At 31.7% G+C, this 25,809-nt stretch overlaps 3 protein-coding genes across 3 annotated transcripts; all 3 read left to right on the top strand.

Moving 5' to 3' along the window:
* The first annotated feature begins 6,491 nt into the window (after positions 1-6,491).
* On the top strand, positions 6,492-8,131 carry LOC128127116 (uncharacterized). Its single transcript, XM_052765484.1, has 3 exons — positions 6,492-6,944; positions 7,032-7,269; positions 7,365-8,131. The coding sequence occupies exons 1-3, from the start codon at positions 6,492-6,494 to the stop codon at positions 8,129-8,131; spliced, it is 1,458 nt and encodes a 485-aa protein (XP_052621444.1).
* Positions 8,132-9,359: 1,228 nt separating this feature from the next.
* Positions 9,360-12,399, top strand: LOC111909342 (katanin p60 ATPase-containing subunit A1). Its single transcript, XM_023905155.3, has 7 exons — positions 9,360-9,737; positions 10,131-10,623; positions 10,719-10,916; positions 11,107-11,351; positions 11,428-11,586; positions 11,679-11,766; positions 11,996-12,399. Exons 1-7 carry the CDS (start codon positions 9,616-9,618, stop codon positions 12,275-12,277), a joined length of 1,587 nt encoding a protein of 528 aa, XP_023760923.1. The 5' UTR covers positions 9,360-9,615; the 3' UTR covers positions 12,278-12,399.
* A 2,956-nt stretch (positions 12,400-15,355) lies between these two features.
* On the top strand, positions 15,356-16,631 carry LOC111910812 (uncharacterized). The gene is made up of 5 exons (XM_023906628.3): positions 15,356-15,484; positions 15,612-15,686; positions 15,776-15,904; positions 16,002-16,085; positions 16,334-16,631. Exons 1-5 carry the CDS (start codon positions 15,454-15,456, stop codon positions 16,417-16,419), a joined length of 405 nt encoding a protein of 134 aa, XP_023762396.1. The 5' UTR covers positions 15,356-15,453; the 3' UTR covers positions 16,420-16,631.
* The last annotated feature ends 9,178 nt before the right edge of the window (positions 16,632-25,809 follow it).

Raw genomic sequence — 25,809 nt, 5'->3', positions numbered from 1 at the left:
GTGGGCTTGTATCCTTAGCTCCATTTATCGTTTGGAGGAAAAATATATTATAATCATTCAGTTTCGAAGATGAGACTTGGTAATGGTTAATTGATCAAAATTTAGAGTGATATGTGTGTGGGTGGTCAGCTTTTGTTATGCTCTTTTTCATGTCCTTTTGAACTTGATACAAATTGTGATCGGACGGTTTTTGAGAGAAGGAATGAAACTGGGTGTATGTGGCAGTAGCGTCAAGAAATTAGAGGTGGAGAGGAGACCACACAATTAAATGATATGCTTCATGTTCTTCAAAGTATCAGTTTGTCGGATAGTGAAGAGAAATGGAGGTTGGATATAGGAGATTCCAAAGAATTTTCGTAGCGGGTACAAGAAGATGGATTGATAATCATATTTTACCTTCGAGTGACATGCTTACTACGTGGAACCATTTTGTATCTAGAAAGGTCAACAAGTTAGTATAGCATTTTCTTTTTGATCAACTTCCTATTAGGGATAACTTAGACAAACGAGGAATTGATATTTCGTCTATTTTATGTCTTGTTTGTGCGTTGGAAATCGAGAAATTTGATCATCTATTTTACAAATATGAGGTGGCAGCTAGCACGTGGGATGCGGTGTTTAGATGGCTCGATTCTTACCCAACATGTTATGTCTCGGCTAGAGCTATGTTTGATTCAATTGACTATATCCCTTGTACCGTGAAAAAAATGTAGTCATTGATGCGGTGGTTTATACCATGATTTTGGTACCTTTGGCGTTCAAGAAACGATCAAATTTTTGTGGGTAATAAGATCAAGAAATATGAAATTGTTGATTTGATAAATGAATTTTTCTTTTTGGTAGTATTGTAATAGAAATAGTAAATGTTCTAGAAATTGGGTTTGTTGGTTGCAAACCTTTTAGACAGTTTGTAAATTGTCTTTTCTCTTATAGTTTCTTGTTAAAGTCTCTCTTTTTAATATATGGTTGTTTAAAAAAAGGACAATGACTTAAAAGGGTAATATACTTTTTGATCTGTACACATTTGGTTACTTTTTCATCCACATTTACACCTTCAACTTGTTAAATTGTACACATTCAGTCATTATGACCGACAACTCTAGGTATTTCGGAAAAATTTAGTAGGGTATTGCATTTATCATTTTATACACATTTAGTCCTTAATATTTTTTTTGCACATGTAGTCTTTAATTTTTTTTTTGATGCAAAATAAGTCATTGTTGTTTTTGTAGATATTCAGTACTTACACACGATTTTTTTAGGTTTTTTCTCACGACATCCTACCCGAGATAATCATTAATAAGGTGTTCAGGGTTGTTCATGCTTACTGCCACCACGACCTCGGCTGTCTGGTTACTTAGGTCTCGAGGTTTGGATTAGGTTTTATGTTCCGAACGTCGTAACTTCTTCATACGATCTCAGATTTTAACGATCTTTATATCCACACGTTCGTGTTTGAGTTTATTAAAATTTTCTTTTAGATTACTCCCGTTAAAAGTAATATATATTTACTTACGATTAAAAAAACGTTCATACATACATTCATAAAGAACGCATGAATATAAAAACCATAAATAAAAATATATTACTTTTAATGGGAGTAATTTAAATGAATTTTGTAATAGACTTAAATATGAACGCATGGATATATCTATCGTTAAAATTTGAGATGGTGTCAAGAAGTTACGACGTTCAGAACACATGATCTAAGCCTAACCACAAGACCTAAGCAACCAAACAACCAAGGTTGTTGTGGCCATAAGCATCAACAACTCCGAACACCTTATTAATGATTGTCCCACGTAGGATGTTGTAAGAAAAACCTAATGAAACCGATCATAAGTATTGAATGTGTACAAAACAAAAATGACTTATTTTGCAACAAAAGAATATTAAGGACTAAATGTGCAAAAAAAATATTAAGGACTAAATGTCTACAAAGTGAGAAATATATTACCCTATTAAGTTATTTTTTTCCTGCTTTCCTAGAGTAGTCAGTCATAAGGACTAGATGTGTACAGTTCGACAAGTTGAAGGGGGTAAATGTGGACGGAAAAAAACTCAGCAACCAAATATTTACAAATCGAAAATTATATTACCCTTTTTAGTTATTATCACTTTAAAAAATATGTATTATGGCACGTTTCCTCCACACTTACACCAAAACCCTCCATTACTCACCGTCAATTATGCACACCAAATCTCCATTACTCAACCTTCTTGATCAATCACAAAGTTGAATAGAGAAACGACAAGAGATGTAAAAGACACTGCCTTGCTAATTGTTGATTTCCATGACAATGGAATACTCCCCCAAACCATTTGTGTATTTTGATCCAGACAAAACATATGTCCGAGATGTTGATTTCAGTGGGATAGGGCTCTGACTTCATGAATTTTGTTGAAAAGCTTATAAGAAAGTGAGTCGATGTTGTTTACTTTTGTCTTCCTGAAGAAACATTGAGTGAGGTTGGGGTTGAATATCATCCAAAATGATAATGATTATAGGGAGTTTATTGAGTGTGCCCATTTAAATAATAAGAGAATAAATATGTATGTGGACAACTTCAACATAACTTTGTTTGATTAGATCGAAATAAAAGACCCAAATGTTGACTACAAAAATGACAACTGGGATGAAAATGTAGATTCCAACTTATCATGATGGCAACTATGAACAATAACAATTTTGAATTTCAAGAAATTAAATGCGTTGTATTTTTACTGAAGTCTAACAAAAAAAAAGTTACATAGACATAACAGTAAGAAGTAGATACGATACCAACACTTAAAAGATGACATTTGATTGAAAAAGTTAAAGAAAGATAGTCGATAAATGAGAATGTATTGAAATTACCATTTCACACATAAAGAAAGTTTTTAAGAAAAATTTGGTGCAAATGAGAAAAAACATACGTTATGTATTACCTCATAATCAAGAACGCCTTGTTCCTAACTTAGTAATGATCTTGATAGTGTAATAAAAAGTTGGTCAAATACATTTATTTAACACAAAAAATGGTCATTTTGCTAATACACAATTAAATGGATCAATATAGGCTAAGTTTAAACCATGTATTGGCTATTAGAACTTAACTCTTAAGTTGTATGTATACTCACTATACTATGGGCATGGTGCCGAGGTGACTGCTTGTCCATAATGTGCACACCGCCGCCCTTAACATGATGTTGACACATAGTGGCTTCTCATGACCGTGGTCACACTTCATCATGTATACTATTTCTTTTGCTTGGCGCCTTTTTATGACGTGAGGGATATAAACACCATTCCTTTAGTAAGTAATGGGGAAACGATGATGATATTACAACCTTTCAAGCATTGTGTATATCGTATAATTTTATATGGCTAAACCATATGGTGCCAATGACACCACACTCAAACTGAGCTCCACCTCAACCTTGTCATTCTTGCTTATCAATGTAGAAAGTTAAGGCGTGTTTTAGATGAACTAAGAACCAATTGTGTGTGTGTGAGAGAGAGAGAATGATATATATATATATCATTCTCCCTCTCTCTCTCTCTCTCTCACTTTCTCACACACACACAATTGGTTTATAACAACTATTTTTATGCACGAACCCTTGCCACATATGGATACCGCCGACAACCCTTGCCATATATGAATACCCTCGACAATATACTAGCATAATGTGTAGTCTAAATTATTGATTTATAACAACTGTTTTTATGCACGAAATGTCCAACTTAGATAGATTGATGCACCGAGTTTGATACTTATGTGAATTCGAAGTCAGAAGTTCAAATCTTTAGAGATGTTAAATTTGTCTCTTTTCAATTAGGCCCCATGTGTGGGAAGTTTTCGGTAAAATCCTCTTGAGGGTTGGGTTTACTCTGTAAAAGAGCATAAACTCGAAGTCACTATTGAAATACAAGGTTCTAGATAGCGTAAGGCGTGACTTGACGGCAATGTCAAGCCTCAAGCTCTTTTGAGCGTTGACGAGTCACCTCGTTTGTAAGGCGTGACATAACGCGACAATTTTGTATACAATTAATATTTTTATATGTATTTTCAACTATTATTTATTTTTATATACATATATGAGTTAAGACGGTGTTTTGATAAAACTTGATGGGAGATACAAATTTTACAACCATGATACACCATGACGAAGGTACGACGAGTTTTTTAGAACCTTGTGGAACGATACTTCCGCCAAATATTTTTACTAAAGCGTAAGTTTGGAAATAAAATTCACTAATAAGTTTTTGACTTAATTGCAAAAATGGTCCATGTGGTATGCAATTTTTTGGGGTTTTGGTCCAAACCACGAGTTTTTTGGTTTTGTGGTCCTTTTGGATTGGTTTGTTTATGAGAATGGTCCCTATACTTAACACCCGTTAAAAAGAATCCGTTAACCCCCTCATGTGCCTTGCACGTGAGGGTATTTATGTCTTTTTACTTACAGGGGCCATTTTTGCATACAAATGTCAACACTTCCTTCTACCTTTTATCCCTCATTTACAATCCCAAACACCCGTCAACTCCCCACCTCCCTCCTTCTTCCTTCTGCTCCATTAAACTTGCAAAAAAATATTTCGTTATCCAAAGAACCTAATCGAAGCAAAAGGAGACAAGGTCATACTTTAAAGTCGAAATGGTGTACGTAATGTGGCAGATCAGACCAAAAAATGAAGTTGTCGACGTATCATCCTTATATGGTAAGTTGCTCTGTTTTCTTAAACATTCATATTTTTCATTTTACCCTTGATTTATACTAAAATCCGTCAAATTTTGACTTTGTTATCATGTACAATTTTGACTTGTAGCGGGTGCACCCACATGGTTTAGTATTAAGCTTCATCATGGTGGGAAGTTTACTAAGTTACCTGACATAAAGTATACTGGAGGTGAAGTGCGTTATGTTGATTATGTGGACATAGATGAGTTTTCTATACATGAACTTGATGCCATAATGCTTGACCTAGGTTACCTAGACCCACGGATGATTGAATTGACTGATGAATCCCCAGTGATATACTACCATTTCAGGATACCCAATGGTGACTTTCAATTTGGTCTTAGAGCTTTAGGGAATGATCAGGATGTTATCAATCTTTCTAAATTTATTCAAAATAACAAGTTGATTGAAGTGTACACAGAACATGGGAAGACAAATCTACTCACATACTTCATGTCTCCAAATGCAAAGGGTAAAGTTGTCATTGAGGAGTTACCAGAAAATGATGATCAAGGGGATAAATATGAGGCTGAAGTTCATGTAGAATCTCTATTGAGAAATATGAACCATGTCAATGATGAGCCAATTGGTGAGTACATGTCTTTGATTCTTTTTGGGAGTAAAACTGATGCATTATCTCCAGAGTATAGAAGGGGTAGAGTTGGGAATTCAAAAAGAGAGGAAGGTTCTTGTAGCAAGAGGCTTAATTTAGAGGATATTGATGATTTAAAAGAGAAGGAAAACACTAATGAGGGTGTTAAGGAGGTTTATGAGGCTGCAACTGTTGTTGAAGGATGTTACAATCCATTTACTTCAAATATTGATAATGTAGGGGATGAGATGATTGGGGTTCATGATAATGACCATATTGATAGATGCTACAACACCCCACCCATTAATGATGATGAACAATATAATGAGCTTTTTGACAACCTTATGGAAAATTTAATTGGAAGTGATGAGGATGTTGAAGAGTATGAAGGGGATGTTGAATCTGAAGAGAGTGATGAAGAGTATGAAAAGGATGAAGGTGATGATCATGATGGGAAACAATCAGAAAATGAAGATAAAGTGGATGACATAATGGATGAGGAGAACACTATAGAAGATGTTGATGTGGACATGGCAGACTTCTTTCTAAATGTTGACAGTGATGTTGAAGGAGCATGTATTAATGATGGTCATGAACCTGAAGATATGGAAGTGATCAACAATGAGGAGTTCGAATCACTGGATGAAGGATCAGACCAAGACAGAGAAAGAAGAGCTCTCATAAAAAATTTGGGAAAAGAAAAAAGGTGCAGCCTTGGGTCAGTACATATACAGTCATTCTCAGTGGGGCAAAAGTTTAAAAGTAAAAAAGAATTAAAGGAGTTAATTGATGTGCACGCACTAGAAACAAGAAGGAATCTATTCTTTAAAAAAATGGCAGTCAAAGGCTTAGGGCACAGTGCAGAGGAGTTGTACCTGTCATCAATAAAGGTCAAGTGGGGACTCAACCTACCACTTCAAAAAGCAAGGGCAAATAAGTAAAGACACAAAAAGAAACATGTGGTTGGTATATACATGCATCTAGGTCGAACCCCGAATCTGACTGGTTTATAAGGACCTTAAACCAAACTCATACATGCTTACAAACAAGAAAACTCAGAGCTTGTACTGCTTCTTTAATCTGCAAGAAAATCATAGATCAAGTTGAGGCAAATCCGAAGATTCCTTTGAGAGCCATACAAGATCACTTTCAAAAGACTTACCAGGTGAGTATTTAGATGGATAAGGTGTTTAGGGCAAAAGATATGGCAAGAAAGCATGTAACTGGGGACTACACAAAACAGTTTGAGTTGTTGAGGGACTATGCTCTTGAACTTCAAGCTACAAACCCAGACACAACAGTCAAAATATATGTGTGTCCTAATGGCAACCCTGCATCCCCAACAAGGCAGTTTAGAAGGATTTATGTATGCTTGGGTCCACTGAAAAAAGGTTTCAAAGCATGTCTTAGAGACTTAGTAGGTTTGTATGGTGCCTTCATGAAAGGCCCATTCCCTGGTCAGGTTCTTACAGTAGTTGGTCTAGATTCCAACAATGGAATTTATCCCTTGGTCTATGCAATTGTTGAGTCTGAAAACACAGCTAGCTGGAAGTGGTTTTTAGAAAACCTTGGGGATGACTTGGAGCTTGGGAGCAACTCAAACTATACTTTCATAAGTGACAGGCAAAAGGTAAATTACAATTCATCAATTGATCATTTAGATTGTGTTTTTTTTACCAAGAAATTAATTCTAATTATTGTATGTTGAGTCATGTAGGGATTAGAAATTGCAGTTGATCAATTGTTTCCCAATGCTGAGCATAGGTACTGTATTAGACATATTCATGACAATATGAGAAAGAAGTGGGGGCAAACTGAGTACAGGGACCATTTATGGAGGTGTGCATCAACAACCACCATTCATGAGTTTGAACATTTGATGAAAGAGTTTAGTGAGTATGATAAGGAGGCATGTCAATGGTTAAAGCAAATTCCTCCTGTACATTGGGCAAGGAGTCATTTCTCATGTAATTGTATATGTTTGCATATGGTAATGATTATGTGTTTCAGTTATTTATCAGCATTAATTGTATGTTATTTTAATGTGCAGGAATAGCTGTTTCTGATGTGTTGATTTCAAACATGTGTGAAGTGTTTAATGGGAAGATAGAGAAAGGCAGGGACAAACCTGTAATTTCATGTTTAGAGTTCATCAGGGAGTATCTAATGAAGAGGATATGCAATGTCATGAAGGCAATGAAGAAGGCTAAAGGTCCACTAACACCTATAGCAACAGACATCCTAGATGCAAGGAAAAAAGGTGCTTCACAATATATTGCTAGGTGGAATGGGGCAAACAAGTATCAAGTCACTGGAGCATTGCAAGATCAACATGTGGTGGATGTTAGGAACCAAACTTGTACTTGCAGAAAGTGGGAATTAATGGGAATACCTTGCAGGCATGCAATTGCAACTCTGAATGAAATGAGCAAAGACCCTGAGGCTGAGCTTGACATTTACAAGTGGGTACACAAGGTGTATTGGCTAGAGACATGGCAAAAAGCTTATTCATTTAAGGTGGAACCAATTAAAGGGAGACCCATGTGGCCTAAAAGTAATTGTCCAACAAAGCTAATCCCTCCTCCACATCGCACTCAGGTGGGAAAGCCTAAGAAAAAAAGAAGACAAAGTGAGGGTGAAAGGTTAAGCAAAAGGCAGAAGGCAAGTCAAGGTGATGGAGTCAATGAGATGCAAGGAGAACATTCCCAAGGGCCAAAAAATGATGGAGTGCAGAAGCTATCAAGGAAACATATCAGTGTTACTTGTAGCAAATGCAAGAATAAGGGACACAACTCTAGGACCTGTAAAGGGCAATGAGGGAATCAATCTAAGAAGTGATTATGGTTGTTTGTTGTGGTGCAATGACTATTTAGTTTCTTGTTGTTAAAAACTGTTTGTTTTTGAAAACTTTAGTTATGGTTTGATGATGTGGTTATGTATGGTGCACAGACACTTGTATGTTTAAATTGGTAATGGTTTTTGGTTCCACTCATGTGGTTAATGGAATGTTCATTTTGGTCAATTTATGACATGTATTTTGGTAATGTACCTTTGTTACATTTTGGTTCTATTTATGTGCTTATATTTGACAATTGATACACATTTTGAACACATTTTCACACTTGAATATCATTTATATTATTAACAACATTGGAATTCATTACAAACATGATGAAGTCAAATTACAACAAAATTATACCATTTTTACCCTGCATCACTTGATCAACAAAAATCCCCACATTTTTCTAACCCTATCCCTTACATAGACCAAATACTAAAGATAACAATCACAAACATAAACCAACTTGCACATAAATACATCTTCAGCTTGAAACCTTCATCCTTCAATGCATCACACCTTGCCTCCAACATGTTGTTCCTGCTCAAAAGTCTATTGCACTGTTCCTGTAACATGTTGATACTTCTTACCAGCCCATTACATCTTTCCTCCAACGAATTTATGTTTCTTAGAAGACCAGGTATGATGGTTTTACTCCTAGCACAAATTAGCGGGTCAACCCACCCGATAAACCCACAAACAAAATCCTTAGTAGGGCAAGCATAAAACCTCCTGCCGGGATTCAGTGGTGTCCAAGACGTTTTCACCAAAGCAAGCTTTCCACAAAAACAAACCACCATTGTTCGATTGCAAGTCAGGAAAGGAGAAATGGAAGAAAATAGTCGTTGGGGAAGAACAATTAAGAACGTTGGGGAAGAAGATTTGTTGGGGAAGAAGCTGGGAAAAGAAAACGATATATAAAGGATGTTTTATTTTTCCATATGCAAAAATGGCCCCTGTAAGTAAAAAGACATAAATACCCTCACGTGCAAGGCACATGAGGGGGTTAACGGATTCTTTTTAACGGGTGTTAAGTATAGGGACCATTCTCACAAACAAACCAGTCCAAAAGGACCACAAAACCAAAAAACTCGTGGTTTGGACCAAAACCCCAAAAAATTGCATACCACAGGGACCATTTTTGCAATTAAGTCTAAGTTTTTATTAGTGCTTTTGTGAAACACGTGGACAACTAACTACAAAGAAACGGATTGCGAAAGCGCATCTAATATTTGCCCGTTTCTCGGCCGTTTAAACGTCGCCGTCATCTTCCCCAAACTCTTCTTCTTCACTCATGTTTCTTGGATAACTTTACATTCAAATGGAGATTTGAATTATGTTTCCGTTCATTTCAAGATCGTTGAAGTATTCTTGCTTTAATTTGAATCGATTCCTTTGAGAACTTTATAAGAAAAACCCTAGGATTTAACTTTTTGTGTGACAGCAGCGCGGTTGATTATACATGGCAGGGGCATCGCTTGCAGGATTACAAGATCATTTGAAATTAGCTAGAGAATATGCACTTGAAGGTCTCTATGATACCTCCGTTATCTTCTTCGATGGCGCCATCGCTCAGATCAACAAGTATCTACTTCTCTCTTGTTATTTAGCTCAAATATAGACTCATCAGCACGCACTGATGCACATTGTCGTTAGATATTAAAATCGAGTTAATAGGTATTAGCTATGTGAAGAATCAGAAGGTTTGTAGTTGAAATAGAACGAACTGTTGGATTTGCTTGACCGAATCGAGATATTTTCATTTCATTTCTTTGTGGTTGAAATATGAGTTTATGCATTTTGTTTGATTTATTACATGATTAGTGTTTTTCATAGACATTATGATTTCCACATTAGGTACTTGATCTTCTGTGACGCTTCTGTAACTTATATACTCGAGATTTTTGTCTACTGCTTTCCTAATTGGAAACTAATCACTCGGTAGCGATTAAAAGATGTTTTTGGTTCATGTCATAGGCACTTGAGCTCCCTTGATGATCCCCTGGTTCGATCAAAGTGGATGAATGTGAAAAAAGCTCTTTCAGAGGAGACAGAAGTTGTGAAACAATTGGATTCTGAGAAGAGATCTTTCAAGGAGACTTCAATGGGTAGAAGGGCGTCTTCACCTCCTATATCTACAAATAAATCATCATTTGTTTTTGAACCACTGGATGAGTACCCAACTTCTTCTGGTGCTCCAATGGATGATCATGATCCTGATGTGTGGAGACCACCCAGTCGAGACACATCAAATAGAAGATCTGCAAAAGTTGGAGTAGGGGGTGCAAGGAAATCACCACAAGATGGAGCTTGGGCTAGGGGTTCTACTAGTACTACCAGAGGTGGAGCCACTGCTCGTGGAGGAAAAGCTGGTGCTTCTAGTAGGGTTAACTCAGGAGTTCGTGCATCAACTACTGGGAAAAAAGGCAGTGGCTCAGGGAAGCCAAATTCTTCAAAGGATGATTCCATGGTAAGTTTCACTGCATAATAATTAACATTGTTGGTTTCAGTAATATTTGTTAGTGCTCTCTCTCACTCTTATGCACATTATCTTGCAATCATCAGAATGGAGATGGTGAAGAGCACACATCAAAACGAGGGCAGTATGAGGGGCCTGATCATGACTTGGCTGCAATGCTTGAAAGGGATGTCTTAGAGAACACCCCTGGAGTAAGATTTGAAGATGTTGCAGGTTTGAACGAAGCAAAAAGACTTCTAGAGGAAGCTGTGGTTCTACCTTTATTGATGCCTGATTACTTTCAGGTATGTAGTATTGTTGGATTAAGCTCTAGTAGTTGCTTTGAATGTCGTATTTTTCTTTTTTATCCTTTTAGAGTACGTACATGTCCTTACACATAATAGCAACACACTTACATTTGTTTACATTATAATCATAGATTCATTCCTTGTGCTTATGTGTGGTATTTCCATTGATTGTTACTTGGAATTTTAGGGGATTAGGAGGCCATGGAAAGGTGTTCTTATGTTTGGTCCACCTGGCACTGGGAAAACACTACTGGCTAAAGCGGTTGCAACGGAATGTGGGACCACATTTTTTAATGTTTCTTCAGCTACTTTGGCTTCAAAATGGCGTGGAGAGAGTGAGCGCATGGTCAGATGCTTGTTTGACCTGGCCAGAGCTTATGCCCCAAGCACAATTTTCATTGATGAGATTGATTCCCTTTGCACTTCTCGTGGGTAAGACCTTTTTTGGTTTTTTCTTTTCCCTTTAATTTAAAATCTGTGAGAATCATGATTTCTTTCATATTTTCAGGGCTTCAGGGGAACATGAGTCTTCCAGAAGGGTTAAATCTGAACTTCTAGTTCAGGTGGATGGTGTAAACAACGCAGGCACAAATGAAGATGGTAGTCGCAAAATAGTAATGGTTTTGGCTGCTACAAATTTTCCATGGGATATAGATGAAGCATTAAGGTCTAAAGCTAATCATATACAAAATTACTTTTTTACCCTTATCCTGTCTTTTGCTTCTACAATAAGAATTCTTTACTTTCTGGGGGTTTCAGGCGGCGTTTGGAAAAGCGTATATATATTCCCCTCCCAAATTTTGAGAGCAGAAAAGAGCTTATAAAGATTAATTTGAAGACGGTTGAGGTAAAATCATTTCTGTATGTGCAAAAAAACCAAAACCGAATGTTTAGGTTCAGCATATTTTTAAATATTAAAACTGAAAAAAACCCAAATTGCATTGAAATACCTCAATTATAGTAAATTATTTGTTTTTGTTAAATTTTATCAGCATGGTTATTGTAAAATACATGTTTTTGGCAGAGTGACTACTGAATCCACTACTATGTTTTGTGTATATCATTGACATTATCAGGTAGCTGCTGATGTGGACATTGCTGATGTGGCACGTCGAACGGAGGGATATAGTGGTGATGATTTGACAAATGTATGCCGAGATGCTTCGTTAAATGGAATGCGGCGTAAGATAGCAGGAAAGACTCGTGAAGAAATTAAAAACATGTCTAAAGATGATATGGCAAAAGATCCAATTGCCATGTGTGATTTTGAAGAAGCCATTACCAAAGTCCAACCTAGTGTTTCTGCAGCTGATATTGAACGCCATGAAAAATGGTTTTCAGAATTCGGATCTGCCTAACAAAAATAACCCAAAACCTTTTTTCGTGTGATGTGTATTGTATGTTATTGCCAATTGTGAAAAATTCTTTGGTTGTCATGTTGTGAAAAATGGTCTCTAAGTGCGGACATTACTTTTTGATCTGAGAACATTGTGATTTATTAGGGGTGACATGGTTTGGTTTTTGGCTAGAACCAAAATCAAACAAAAAAAAAATTCGTTTCTGAGTTTGAAAAAGGGTACATTACATGCACAAAATTAATAGTGATTTTTTTTTCGTTAATTGGTATATAACATGTGGTTTAACATTTGCAACCGATGATTTTTTTTTTTTTTCTAGCTTTTTATTTTTCTGCTTTTTGATTTTTTGTGTTTTTAGTTACGCATATTGATAAGGTTTAAAAAAAAGTAACTTAATAATGACGACATAAATGTATGTTAATATCGTAGTTATTGATGGAAATCATGAACCCATGTAACATGTTAATCAATTGCATTTGTAGTTTGGTTTGTTTTTTTGGTATTTAAATTAAATTAAAATCAAGCTAATATAAAAATTTGTTTTTTTTTTTCTTAACAACCAAAAACTAATTGAGTTTAAAAATTCGATTTTTTAGGTTTGGTTGTTTTGCATGTCTCCATTATTTTTTGGGTACGCCAAATATGAAGTATTCTCTTTTTTAACCCACTATATGTTGGTGATTGCTGTTTTTTTGGAACATAAAATTATATTAAAAACTAGCAAGGTGCAAGTAAAAACATTACAAAGTTAAAGAAGCAAAGGCAATCCAATTCAATCAATTTTTTGTCTATTACTAATCCAATGTAAGAATTTGAGACAATATGAACTCACCGTTCCAAATAGGGGTGTTCAAAACCGGATATCCGAAAATTTGGATAGTTGATTTTTGATATCCGAATCCGTATCCGAAATTTCGGATATCCGAAATTTCGGATACGGATTCGGATATTAAACCGGATATCCGAATTTCATTAGTTTTAAATAAATATCCAAATCTGAACATCCGACCCGTAAAATCACCGCAACTCTTAAAATTGATAATAACAACTATGTTAAATCTTGCGACATAGATGAATATATCGATAACAACAAATAAATATATGTAGCATTTACTTAATAGTTTTTGATTATAAGCCAACGAACCAGGATTATAACAAACAAATATATAACAATTGTAAATGAAAATGTTTGCAATAAAAGTTTGGAAAGAATGGTCACGAAAAAGTTGAAAATGGTAGGGAACATTAGTCCATTAAACATGTCAATGTTTCTAATTTCTCATTTTAAAATATTAAAAAAATAAAGAAAAATTATTTTTTTCGGATATCGGATATCCGAAATATCCGAAACTTTATAAATTCACTATCCGTATCTGAATCCGAAAAATCGGATATCCGAAATTCGGATATCCGAAAATCCGGATATCCGAAATTTCGGATCGGATTTTCGGATCGGATTTTCGGATCGGATATTTCGGATGCGGATATTTTTGAACACCCCTAGTTCCAAATATCACGCTATTGCAATGTTTCCAACAAGCCCAAAAAAATAGTAATAATGACCGCATCAAGACATTTTCAAACTTTCTTATAGCCTCACAATATCTGCCAACTTGATCATACTATCAACTTGGGACATTGAATATCCTCCCATCTACCGGTGGGATATCAAATATCAATGAACGACATACTCAAAATGAAAAGATGAATCATAGTTTTGGAAGAATCATCACAAAGAGGGCAAATAGTTGAATCTAAGTCGATCCCTTAGCAAGTCTAACACGTGTGGAATTTGGTTAAGAGAAAATCTCGAAACCAATATATTCAACTTGATGGGAACATAATTGTTCCATTTACTCCTCGTAATGAGAGCCTAATGGTTGAGATGTGGTAATTTACACAGGAGGTTCAAGGTTCAAACCTTGACACGCCCCAAATATCCAGATAATAATTTTACCGGGGTGCATTATATAATAATAATAATAATAAAGCACAATAATATTTGAGGTTCTTTTCATAAATTGCCAAATAAAAGAAAAATTAGTGATATGCCATTATATGTATCTCTATTTTTTTTTTGTGATTTTTTTTCAACAAAAATGATAACGATATGTAAAAAATAGAAATAAAAATGAAAATGATAAGAAGAAACTCTAAAAGAATTCTATTTTTATTGGGGCCAAACTAGAACTTTTTATTTTTTTTCTTCATTCTTATGTATATATAGGTGATTGGCCAATTCAAGCGGAGTGCATGTACCCCACTTCTAACATGCTAAATTCACGATATGGTTTATTATTATCCATTCCGGTTGAAACATTAACTCACCAGAGGGATCTAAATACGCACCCTAAAACTCTGCAAAAGCATTTTCAAATCAACCCATTAACAAAATAAATAAACACACAAAAAAGAAAAATCACTGGTTCATAGCAACATCTACCGTTAAGGTAATCTTCCTATTGTTCCATAACGTACACATATGTGACGCAGTAAAATTCCATCTGTAATGGTTCTAATGATGGGAAACATAAACATGGAATTTTTTTTCTTGTTTTCTTTCTTTGTGAATTTGTTAATTTGTGTTTGGTTTGGCATCTTAAACTGCCTAAATGCTGTGATTATTAGAATGTCTGAATCGACATTAAAAAAACAGAAAAGTTTAAACTCATGGCTAGCCCCGCCCAAGTCCATTCTTGGTGAACCTTACAATGATGTTGTCATTGTACGTCTTTGGGTATAAAACTAATCAACAACCGGTCTTAAATCTTAATTAATGTCAATTACTTGTTGATTCAGTCTGAGAAGTAGTTACACAAGTTTGATTGTTTGTTATATTCCGATGACCTCAAACTCAAACTCGTGTTTCTTACTTCTTTTATGCCTCTCCGCCTTTTTTTCCTACTCTCTTCAAGGTATCACCACGACTATAAATGTTTTACTCTTAAACTAATTTGTAGTATTACGTTTTCAATGCCACCTCATCATGCTCCTAATTAATATATACAAAGCAATTTTTAAATAAGGTAAGATAATGTGGGTTGTGGTGTGTTTGATAAAAAACAGATGCGTGTACAAACGTAACCTGTGGAGAAGGGAAGTGTGTACCTGATCTATTAGGGCTGCTATTTCATTGCGACTGTAATCCTGGCTGGAAGACTATCCAAGTCGGACCTATGTCCTTTGGCGCCTGCATCATCCCTAACTGTTAGTCTCCCTCATTTACACATAAATAAATCATTGAAATCACCTAATAATCGATCGATGATCTCTTGTTTCGTATATGATTAATTATCGCTGATCTGATAGTTCATAAGTTTGATTTGACATGCAGGTACTCTGGATTTCTCATGCGGTGGTACACAACCTCCGACGCCGCCTTTTCCACCACCGATTAACTTCACCAGCCGTAAGCATCGATCAATTGATTCTCATCCTTCATCTTTCTATTTTCCGATGACTTTAATTAATTAATCTCGACGCATGATTTGATTACAGCTTGTAACTTAGTTTGGTGTGGCGATGGCGACTGTGTGGTGAACTCAACCGGAACCGGACACTATTGTCAATGTCACGATCGTGCTGCTAATTTGTTCAACAATCCGGAATTCGTTTGCATGAAACAATGTAACCGAATAATTCCGAATCGTCATTTAATTTTCCTCTTGTTTCTATTTTTGAGGATTCAAACTCTGAAATCTGAAATTTGCTCTCGTTTTCGCAGGCTATTTGGATGGAGATTGTAACCGCCTCGGTCTCGGCCCACCGCCGTCGCCACCTAGCAGTGTCGCCTCACCTGGACCTGGTGGTAAGTAGTTTTAAAAACATTTTTTTAGTAATTATAAGAAAATATTATCACAATTTTAAAACTATACTATTATTAGTTGATTTTTAAAATGTTCGTAGGTTTTATTTTAAGCTAAAAAATTTATTTGACTAATTTGATCTTGTAGAAATAAAACATAGTCCACGTATATATAAATAATGGTTTGGAAATATACTTTTGATGTACCACCAATTTTTCATTTTGCTACTAATGTGACATTTTTGTGATAGGGAAAAACGAGGCTGCGTATTCATTGGCAAAACTTCCTACAATTCTTGTTGCAATTTTCACAATATTGTTTCTATCGAGGATTTAGTGATATTCAGAAGATAAAACAGAAAGATGATTTAAAGAAACAAGATAAAGATGCCAATTGTATACGTATTGCTACTGATTTAAGCTAATAAGTTGGAAGGCTTACACACGATAATTATGTCTTCTATTACGAATTATGACTGATTTAAGGCTAATAAGTTTTAACTCTTAAGGTTTACAAATGATGCCTACTAGTTCTAAAAATCGAGTTTTCTATTTAAACTGGGGTGCATGTATATATTTATACTTTTATAAGCATAAAGTATTTTATTATATTGATTATAGTAAATTGCACGTATAGTCAATTTTCATGTAGTAATATACTTTCAAAATCAACATCTACATGTCTATGTTCTAATTTATAATTAATCTACATATATTATTTTCTACAAAGGGACCAAACCTCCCAACATACAAAAAAAAAACATATGACAGTTTTTATAAAAAAAAACTACACAAGGACTAGTAAATGATAGGAATAGTTTTTATAAATTATTTTTTACACGTAGATCAAACTTCCAAACATACAAAAATCTTGTTGCCAAAGCCTCAAACCCAAATAGTATACAATTTATTTCCCAATTGCAATTAGATATAAACCTAGTGTAATAATAATAATAAGAACAATCACTTCGATTATTCCAAATAGGAATGACTATAGGGTGAGAATATTTACCAAACCCTCCCCGATACCATTCAAGTATCTTATCGAGGCGCTCCAATGGGTTTATGATATCTTATCGGGTTTACAAAAAGTCATAACTAAAACTTTATTCTGGTTCCAAGTATTCAGTGCCTTATAAAAAAACTTATATTATTACCCTCCCTTTTAAAAAATATTATACATCACTTCTATAAGATAAAAAGGTCATTCACATGATGTTTTATTACAAATTATTTGAAATAAGTTTAGCATAATGTCATAACATAATAAAACCATTCACCATAGATTGTTAAAAGTTAAAAGAATCGTGTTCACAGTAAGTATTCTATCTTTGAATGGTTGTGCTTGTACATATTAAAACAGATCACTAGGTTAACAAAAAAGACTTCATTATATATCACTTACTCAATACAAACATTATTTATCCATTCAACACTTTAGATATACAAAACATATTGAGGAAAAAAGAAATAACTTCTAAGGCGATGGTTTATGAGAATATTATTTTTGGCTTGTCATTATCGGTCGACATCATTTTATAAAAAAACATCAAAATGTAAGAGGAAAATTAAAAAACAATTACATATGTGATAAGAAGAATATTATTTTGTCGTTGGTATGACGACAACAGGGTTTTTGGTCGCTTATAAACACAAGAAAAATAGATTCTTGGTGTCGAACTAAAGAAAACGTGTGATCATATATAACACATCATAAGATTTAATATATATATATATATATATATATATATATATATATATATATATATATATATATATATATATATATATATATATATATATAGGGAAATGATCAAATGAGAACACCTAAAAGGTTGAGAACGCGAGAACAGGTATATTCCTTTGGGATTCTATGTATTCATTTGTGGAGAAATGATAAATTTTTACGCACAATCAACATGAATATGTTTTTTTTATTCAATTGAAATTAAAGGCGTAAAAGTTTATCATTTCTCCACAAATGAATACATGGAATCACAAATAAATATACTTTGTTCTCGCGTTCTCAACTTTTTTGGTGTTCTCATTTGATCCTACTCCTATATATATATATATATATAGAGGTGGTTCAATTGAGAAAATAAAAAAGGTTGAGAATGGGGAATCATTCTCAGCCACTCATTTTATTCAAACATAAAAAGACACGGTGGCAAACTTGTAAATATGAGAACAACTTTCAATCTCAAATACGTATCTGTAGTTCAAACCCATTCATCGTTCATCATCCAAATTTCTTCTCTAACTTTCAATAATCATTTAGATTTCTTCAATTAAACCATCATCAACATCATCCAGTGCTAATCAATCATCGATCTTCGTCAATAATCAACACGATTCAACAGTTAACAACAAAAATTCGTTTTTGGTTCTTTTAATTCAACCTTCAATTGTGCTTGAATACGATCAGATCTTCAACATCTATGATTAATTATACTCCCAGCGTTATTAGATCAACATCATCGATAATCAACAAAAATCCACTTCATATCATTCATTCAACATCGATTATCAAATAAAACTTGAAAATTGAGGTTAGAAAAATATCAGATCGTTGTTTTTGAAAGATTTCATATAATTCTCTATCAATCTACTCTTTTGTAAGATTTAAATGGTCAAAATATCATGTTTTTAACATTTTAAAAAAAAAATTAAATTGTATGCACTCCAACTGTTTGATGAAATGTATGAACTAAATTACCACGTTATATTCATATATGAATATGTTTTCTCAGTATATGATTATTAAAACAAAAAAACAAATATGCAAGTCTGTATGTTATTCATATGTGAATAACATATAAAAATTATATATATTTGTGAAAATACCTTGTAATATTCATATGTGAATATACTGTGTAATATTCATAAGTGAATATATCATCTAATATTCACAAATGAATATACTATGTAATATTCACATGTGATATACCATGTAATATTCAGATATGAAAATATTATCTAATATTCATAAGTGAATATACCATATAATATTCACAAGTGAATATACTATGTAATATTCATAAGTGAATGCATCGTCTAATATTTAAATATTAATATACTATGTGTATTATATGTTATATTCATATATGAATGATACTTAAATTGTAAAAAAAAAAAAAATTAATCATAGTTTTTATTCATAACTGAATAACGAATGTACTGTAGTAAAAACCTGATTCATTTTTATTCACTTATAAATAACGATAGCTGAAAATATAAAAAAATAAATTTTTTATTTTATCTTAAAACTATATCAATATGGATGTCTATTTGTAGAGAATAAAAAATCATGAATTTTGGTATATTTAAAATCATTTTTTTGATAAAAAATAGCTTATAAAAATAAAAAAAACGATAAAAACTATGTTTTTTTGTATATATTAAGGTAATGATTAGCATAATTTAAGGAAATATGTTATGTTGGAAAACACATGTGCATTCGTTTCCTATTTCCGCCGGTACAATGGAGGATTTTGCGGCAAAAGTAAATGATTGACTGAGAATGATTCCCCAATTCTTAACCTTTTTTTTTCTCAATTGAACTCTCCCCTATATATATATATATATATATATATATATATATATATATATATATATATATATATATATATATATATATATATATATATATATATATATATATATCTTAAATATTACTAAAAGAGAAACCTTATGACATCATCTTAAATAATCTGGACCATTGATTGTATTTTAATCTTATTTTTCCACCCTTAGATCAAATTGCTGACATCATCTTCCCCATATGGAATGTATTTAATTCCAATAAATGTTTTCCAATCATCAATCAATAACATACATTCGTTGAAATGGAATGTATTTAATTCCAATAAAAGCTTTCCATATTTTATATCTTGAATTTTCAGTTATGAAGATTTTAATATGGTCAATTTTAAAAACATATCACTAACAAATCATTTCAATCAAGGCCTTAATATCAACCATTAATATAAATCTGTTTATATTAGTAAACCATTAATATAAAATCTTTTTTTATTAGGAAATCATTAATACCGAAAAATCATATTCAAATTATCACACACATATACGATTCATCATTGAATCCGCGACTCACATTTATTTTCAATCGTTTCTTTTCTTCAAAACTTCTCCTACAACATCATTAATATTGCTTATAACTTCCATCATCATTCTCTGCTATAAACATTCGCTCTTGTGCGCTAGAAGGTTAGTACCTTCTTTCACTTTTTATATTTTTTTCGATTATTTTTTGTTCCTATATCAAATGTATGTATTCATATATTTCGATTTTCTTTGTCACAAATTACATGAAATCAGTTAACTACTTTTCTGAAACTTTTCAAATAAACATGAAAAGATATTAGGTACCTTTAACAAAATAAAAATTAACTATCTTGGGAACTGACATTAATTACGAAAATGTTACTTTTATAGATTAGAGATGATTATGATTTTTTTTTAATTTTTATGTCATAAGAATCCGATTAATTTTGGCATGATTTTAAAATATCATTGAAATTATTATGTTTTTGTATATCATATCAACCTACTTTTTTATCTTTGTATAGTAACAATAAAATTTATTAATTTACACAACAAATATAGATATTTCAAATTTTGTAATATTATTATAACTTACAAAATACAACTCCCTCCAAAATAAATTTTCGCCAGTAATTTCATCCATAATTTCAACAAATTTAAATTTGTATTTTCTTTATATAATTTTTTTTAATGATCCTAATTTTTTTTCTCCAAAAGTATATCAAGCATTTACGTCTTAGATAATACTGCCCTATTATAATTATTATTTTCCAAAAGTATATCCGTTTAATGAGGAATTTGATATAATAAAGGAAGTGAATGTTAATTAAAATGAGATATATATTCCATAATTATTACATGAGTTTATTAAAAAAATTAATATCAAGGTGTAAACATTAAACATTTTTAAAGTGAAATTTTAGAATACATACAAATGATGATGTTGTACAATGAAATATAAAATTGAATAGACTGAAAAAAAACACTATTAAAACAGTCAATCTTGAAAATAACATAGTTATGAAAAATTATAAAGTAAGATAAAAATTATAAGATATTAGGAGATTTGTAAAAAGTACATTTAGTAAAAGCGTTACGGTTATTATAAAAAATAAGATCGTTAAGATTAGTAAAAATACAATATATAAACTAAATTATCACAATAGTAATGACATGTCATTATTTGATATTTCATATAATTGAAAGATATATCAAATTACATTGATGATACACTAAAATTATTCAAAGTTGCGCAAAAACTAATACAAAGTTCTTGCGAACACCAAATAAATAAGAGCAAACATAAAAGCTAGCATTTATATTTATAATTAATTTAAAATAAACCAATCATGATTTAGAAAAAAATCTCCATTGATGATATACTAAAATTAAATCTATATAACATTTAACATTTTATAAATTATATTACATAACTTTATTTGAATAAATGAAATAGTTGTCAATATTTAATGCAATAGAAAAAACGGTATATTGGTTGTCAATATATGTTTAAACTAGGTTATAACTCGCGTTAAACGCGGGGAACGCATAAAAAAAATACAAATGTCTATAGATATTGTGTAATAAGTATAAAAAAAGTTATGGTTATTGGTATTATTGAAATGTGTAGAAAATACATTGAAATCGATAAATATCGATATTCATTGAAGGACCTCTTTGCATACAACATTTTTTGTTTTATTAGTTGAATGGTTTTCCTCGTCACATATGTTTATGATATTGGTATATAAGCATAAGAATTCTAATTAGACGTTCCTTCCATAATAAGATTATTTAATTTAAGCTTATATTGACAACCAATATACTTTTTTTTTTCATTGCATTAAATTTTGACAACTATTTTATTTATTCAAATAAAGTCATAAAGTATAATTTATGGAATGTTAAATGTTATATGGATTTAATTTTAGTATATCATCAATTAAATTTTTTTCTAAATCATGATTGGTTTATTTTAAATTGATTATGAATACAAGTGCTAGCTTTTATGTTTGTTCTTATTTATTTGGTGTTCGCAAGGACTTTACATTAGTTTTGATGCAACTTTGAATAATTTTATTATATCATCAATGTAATTTTGTATATCTTTCAATTGTATGAAATATCAAATAATGACATTTCATTACTATTGTGATAATTTAGTTTATATATTGCATTTTTACTAATCTTAACGATCTTATTTTTTTCTAATAACCATAATGCTTCTACTAATTGTACTTACAAATCTCCTAATATTTTATAATTTTTATCTTACTTTATAATTTTTCATAACTATATTATTTACAAGATTGACTGTCTTAGCAATTAGGTTTTTTTTTTTTTCTCAATCTACTCAATTTTATATTTCATTGCACAACATCATCGTTTGTATGTCTTCTGAAATTTCATTTTAAAAATGCTTAATGTTTACATCTTGATGTTTTTTTAATAAACTTGTGATATTTATGGTATATATATCTTGTTTGAATTAACATTTACTTCCTTCACTAAATTTAATTTCTCATTAAACGGATATATTTTGGAAAGTAATAATTATAATTGGGTGAAATTATGGATGAAATTCCTGAAGAAAATTATTTTTGAGGGAATTGTATTTTGTAAAGTATAATACTATGACAAAATTCGAAATATGTATATTTTTGTAGGGATGAGCATGGGTCGGTTTGGGTCGGTTTTTGGCTAAAACCAAACCAAACCGTAGAAAGTTGGTTTTTCGATTTTTAAACCCATATAGGTTCGGTTTTTGCATGGTTCGGTTTTTCGGTTTTCCGGGTTGGGTTTATTGGTTTTCGGTTTTAAACCGTGGGTTTATGAGCTCCTATTTTTTTTTCTAGTTTTTGGGTTCAAACCTAGTGAAAATACGTTGCGATAAATAGTATTGTATCTACTTTAAATATACCAAAATAAAGAGTACGAATTCTAGTATTATAAAAACATAAAAATGTTTAAAATATCAAAGTTTAACACCATTAACAGTTTATTGAAAATAAACATAAAGTATTAAAGAGATAAAGTCTAAAGTCTAAAACTAAAAGTTTAAAACATAATAAATAATATATATGTGGGTCGGTTCGGTTTTTATGAGCGGTTTTATACGTCAAAACCGAACCAAACCGTTATTTTTCGGTTTTTGTAAAATTCAAACCTAAACCGTCGGTTATTGTTTTGGTTTCGGTTTTTCGGTTTCGGTTATATCGGTTTTTTTCGGTTTTTCGGTTTTTCGGTTTTTCGGTTTTTCGGTTCGGTTTTTGCTCATCCCTATATTTTTGTGTAAATTTATAACTTTTATTGTTACTATATAAAAGTAAAGCATAGTAGGTTGGTAAGTTAAATAAAAAATAATTTCAATGAACATATGTAACTAAAAAATGGAATTTGGAAATGAAAATTTAAAACTTAAAAGTATGAAGACATGTGATAAAAAAAAGTGTGAAAGAGCTTTAACCACATTTGACTAATTTGTTAATGAGAAAATCATAAATGGGCCCTCTTATAATGATCAACAAATTATTTTCTGTATGACAAAAGGTGAATTCTATAATTAATGGATTCAAATTGTTTTAAGTAATGCTAAAATAAACATGTATATTGAAATGTAGATGAACATGTCATTTTCATGCAAACGACATGTTTTATGGTATCATGTAGAAAAATAATTTAGAAAATAAAATGTTTTAAACATATATACTTAACTTAGATCCTGATCTACCAGGTTCATGAACCGTTTCTCCCTTAAATTTTCAATAATCACTTTCATGGGGTTAGTCGACACAACCTGACCAAGAAAATCTGGAATAAAAAAATAAACAGTTGTTGTATTATAGATGTGTAATACAATAAATATTTACGTGTAGATAAGATAGAATGTTAAAATAAAATCTTACCAAATGCAACACGAGTGTCCAGATTTATGGCTATCAAATCCTGCAAGTCACAAAATTATAAGGATTCACCATAATAGCAAAATCACTTGATATATGAACTTTGGTTGTTTTGTAGAAATTATTCTTATGCTTATGATCAACAAGCATGTAATCTCCTTCATTAATGGTCCTACCAAGACTACTAATTTCCCTTATAGATCCTTCAACAAAGAGGGCTTCAAACGATCCAATGATATTTTTTTATTTTTGTTTGTATTTTAGTGTCATGTAAGTGAAAAAAATGGTTAGGTTTAAAATTTCATAAATTAAAAGCAACATAATAATAAAAAGAAAAAAATGTACCTAATCGTAAATTAAAATCATGTCCAAATTGCTCAACATGTTTGGGTTGTATTTTAAGTTTGCTTCCAAAGCAAGAGTACATGAACACGAATGTTTCAGGTTTACTTGGATGCATCGATGTCAGCAACCTTATCTAAGACGATCTCATTGTGATTGTTTTGTACCATGGGTGTAAAATGAAAGAGAAAAAACAATTAGAATTAGAAAGAACTTTTATATGAAATTAAAAAGGCATATACAATGTATTTATCTATAAAGGGGTATGATTCATAAAGAGGTATGAAAGCTATTATAACTGTCAACAAAATTGTTTCCATACTTAATTTCAAAGGATGCATAAATAGATTATATATTATATCCTATTACAAAAACTAAAAGTGTAATAGCATCATACCAAAATATTTTAAAATCATAACAAAAATAACCGGATTCTTTTGACATAATAATTAAAAGAAATCATAATCATCTCTAATATATAAAACTAACATTTTCCTAATTAGTGTCAGTTATAAATATAGTTAATTTCTGTTTTTTTAAGGTACATAATATATTTTCCTGTTTATTTGAAAAGTTTCAGAAAAGTAGTTAACAAATTTCATGTAATTTGTGAAAGAAAAATGAAATATATGAATACATATATTTGATATAGGAACAAAAAAATAATCGAAAAAAATATAAAAAGCGAAAGAAGGTACTGACCTTCTACTGCACAACAGCGAATGTTTGAAACTGAGAATGATGATGAAAGTTATAAACAATAAGAATGATGTTGTAGGAGAAGATTTGAAGAAAATCAACGATTGAAATACAATCAAGGGTCCAGATTGTTTAAGATGATGTCATAAGGTTTCTCTTTTAATAATATTTAAATATTAGGTAACATTATTATGCAAGGAACGACTAATTAAAATGCTTATAAATATATAAATATCATAACTATATGAGTCGAGGAAAGTCGTTCAGTTAATAAAACAAAAAAATAATGTCTACAAAGAGATCTTTCAATGATTATATATATTTATCGTTTTCAATGTATTTTCTCCACATTTCAATAATACCAATAACCATATATTTTTTTATAATCATTATACAATATTTATAAACGATTATATGTTTTTTTATGCGTTTCCCGCGTTTAACGTGGGCTATAATCTAGTATATATATATAGTTAAAGAGACATTCAAGATTAGTGTTTTTGATGCAAAAACTAGTGATTTATTTTGTAATCCAAATTTCAGTCTAATTACCTAAGAAAAATAATAATTTTGGCTATATTTATTTCTAACAAGTGAAATTGGTAAAATAGAAAAACTAACTAAAAAAGAACATGTCACTATGGTTAAAAGTTGTGGGAAGTTTATTCACATGCGCTTACAGCCTACTAAGATGTTCTAATAACAAATAAAGCTCATTT

Source organism: Lactuca sativa, chromosome 1 (assembly GCF_002870075.4).
Source record: "Lactuca sativa cultivar Salinas chromosome 1, Lsat_Salinas_v11, whole genome shotgun sequence".
Lineage (NCBI taxonomy): Eukaryota > Viridiplantae > Streptophyta > Magnoliopsida > Asterales > Asteraceae > Lactuca > Lactuca sativa.
This window is presented reverse-complemented; position numbering and strand designations above follow the sequence as displayed.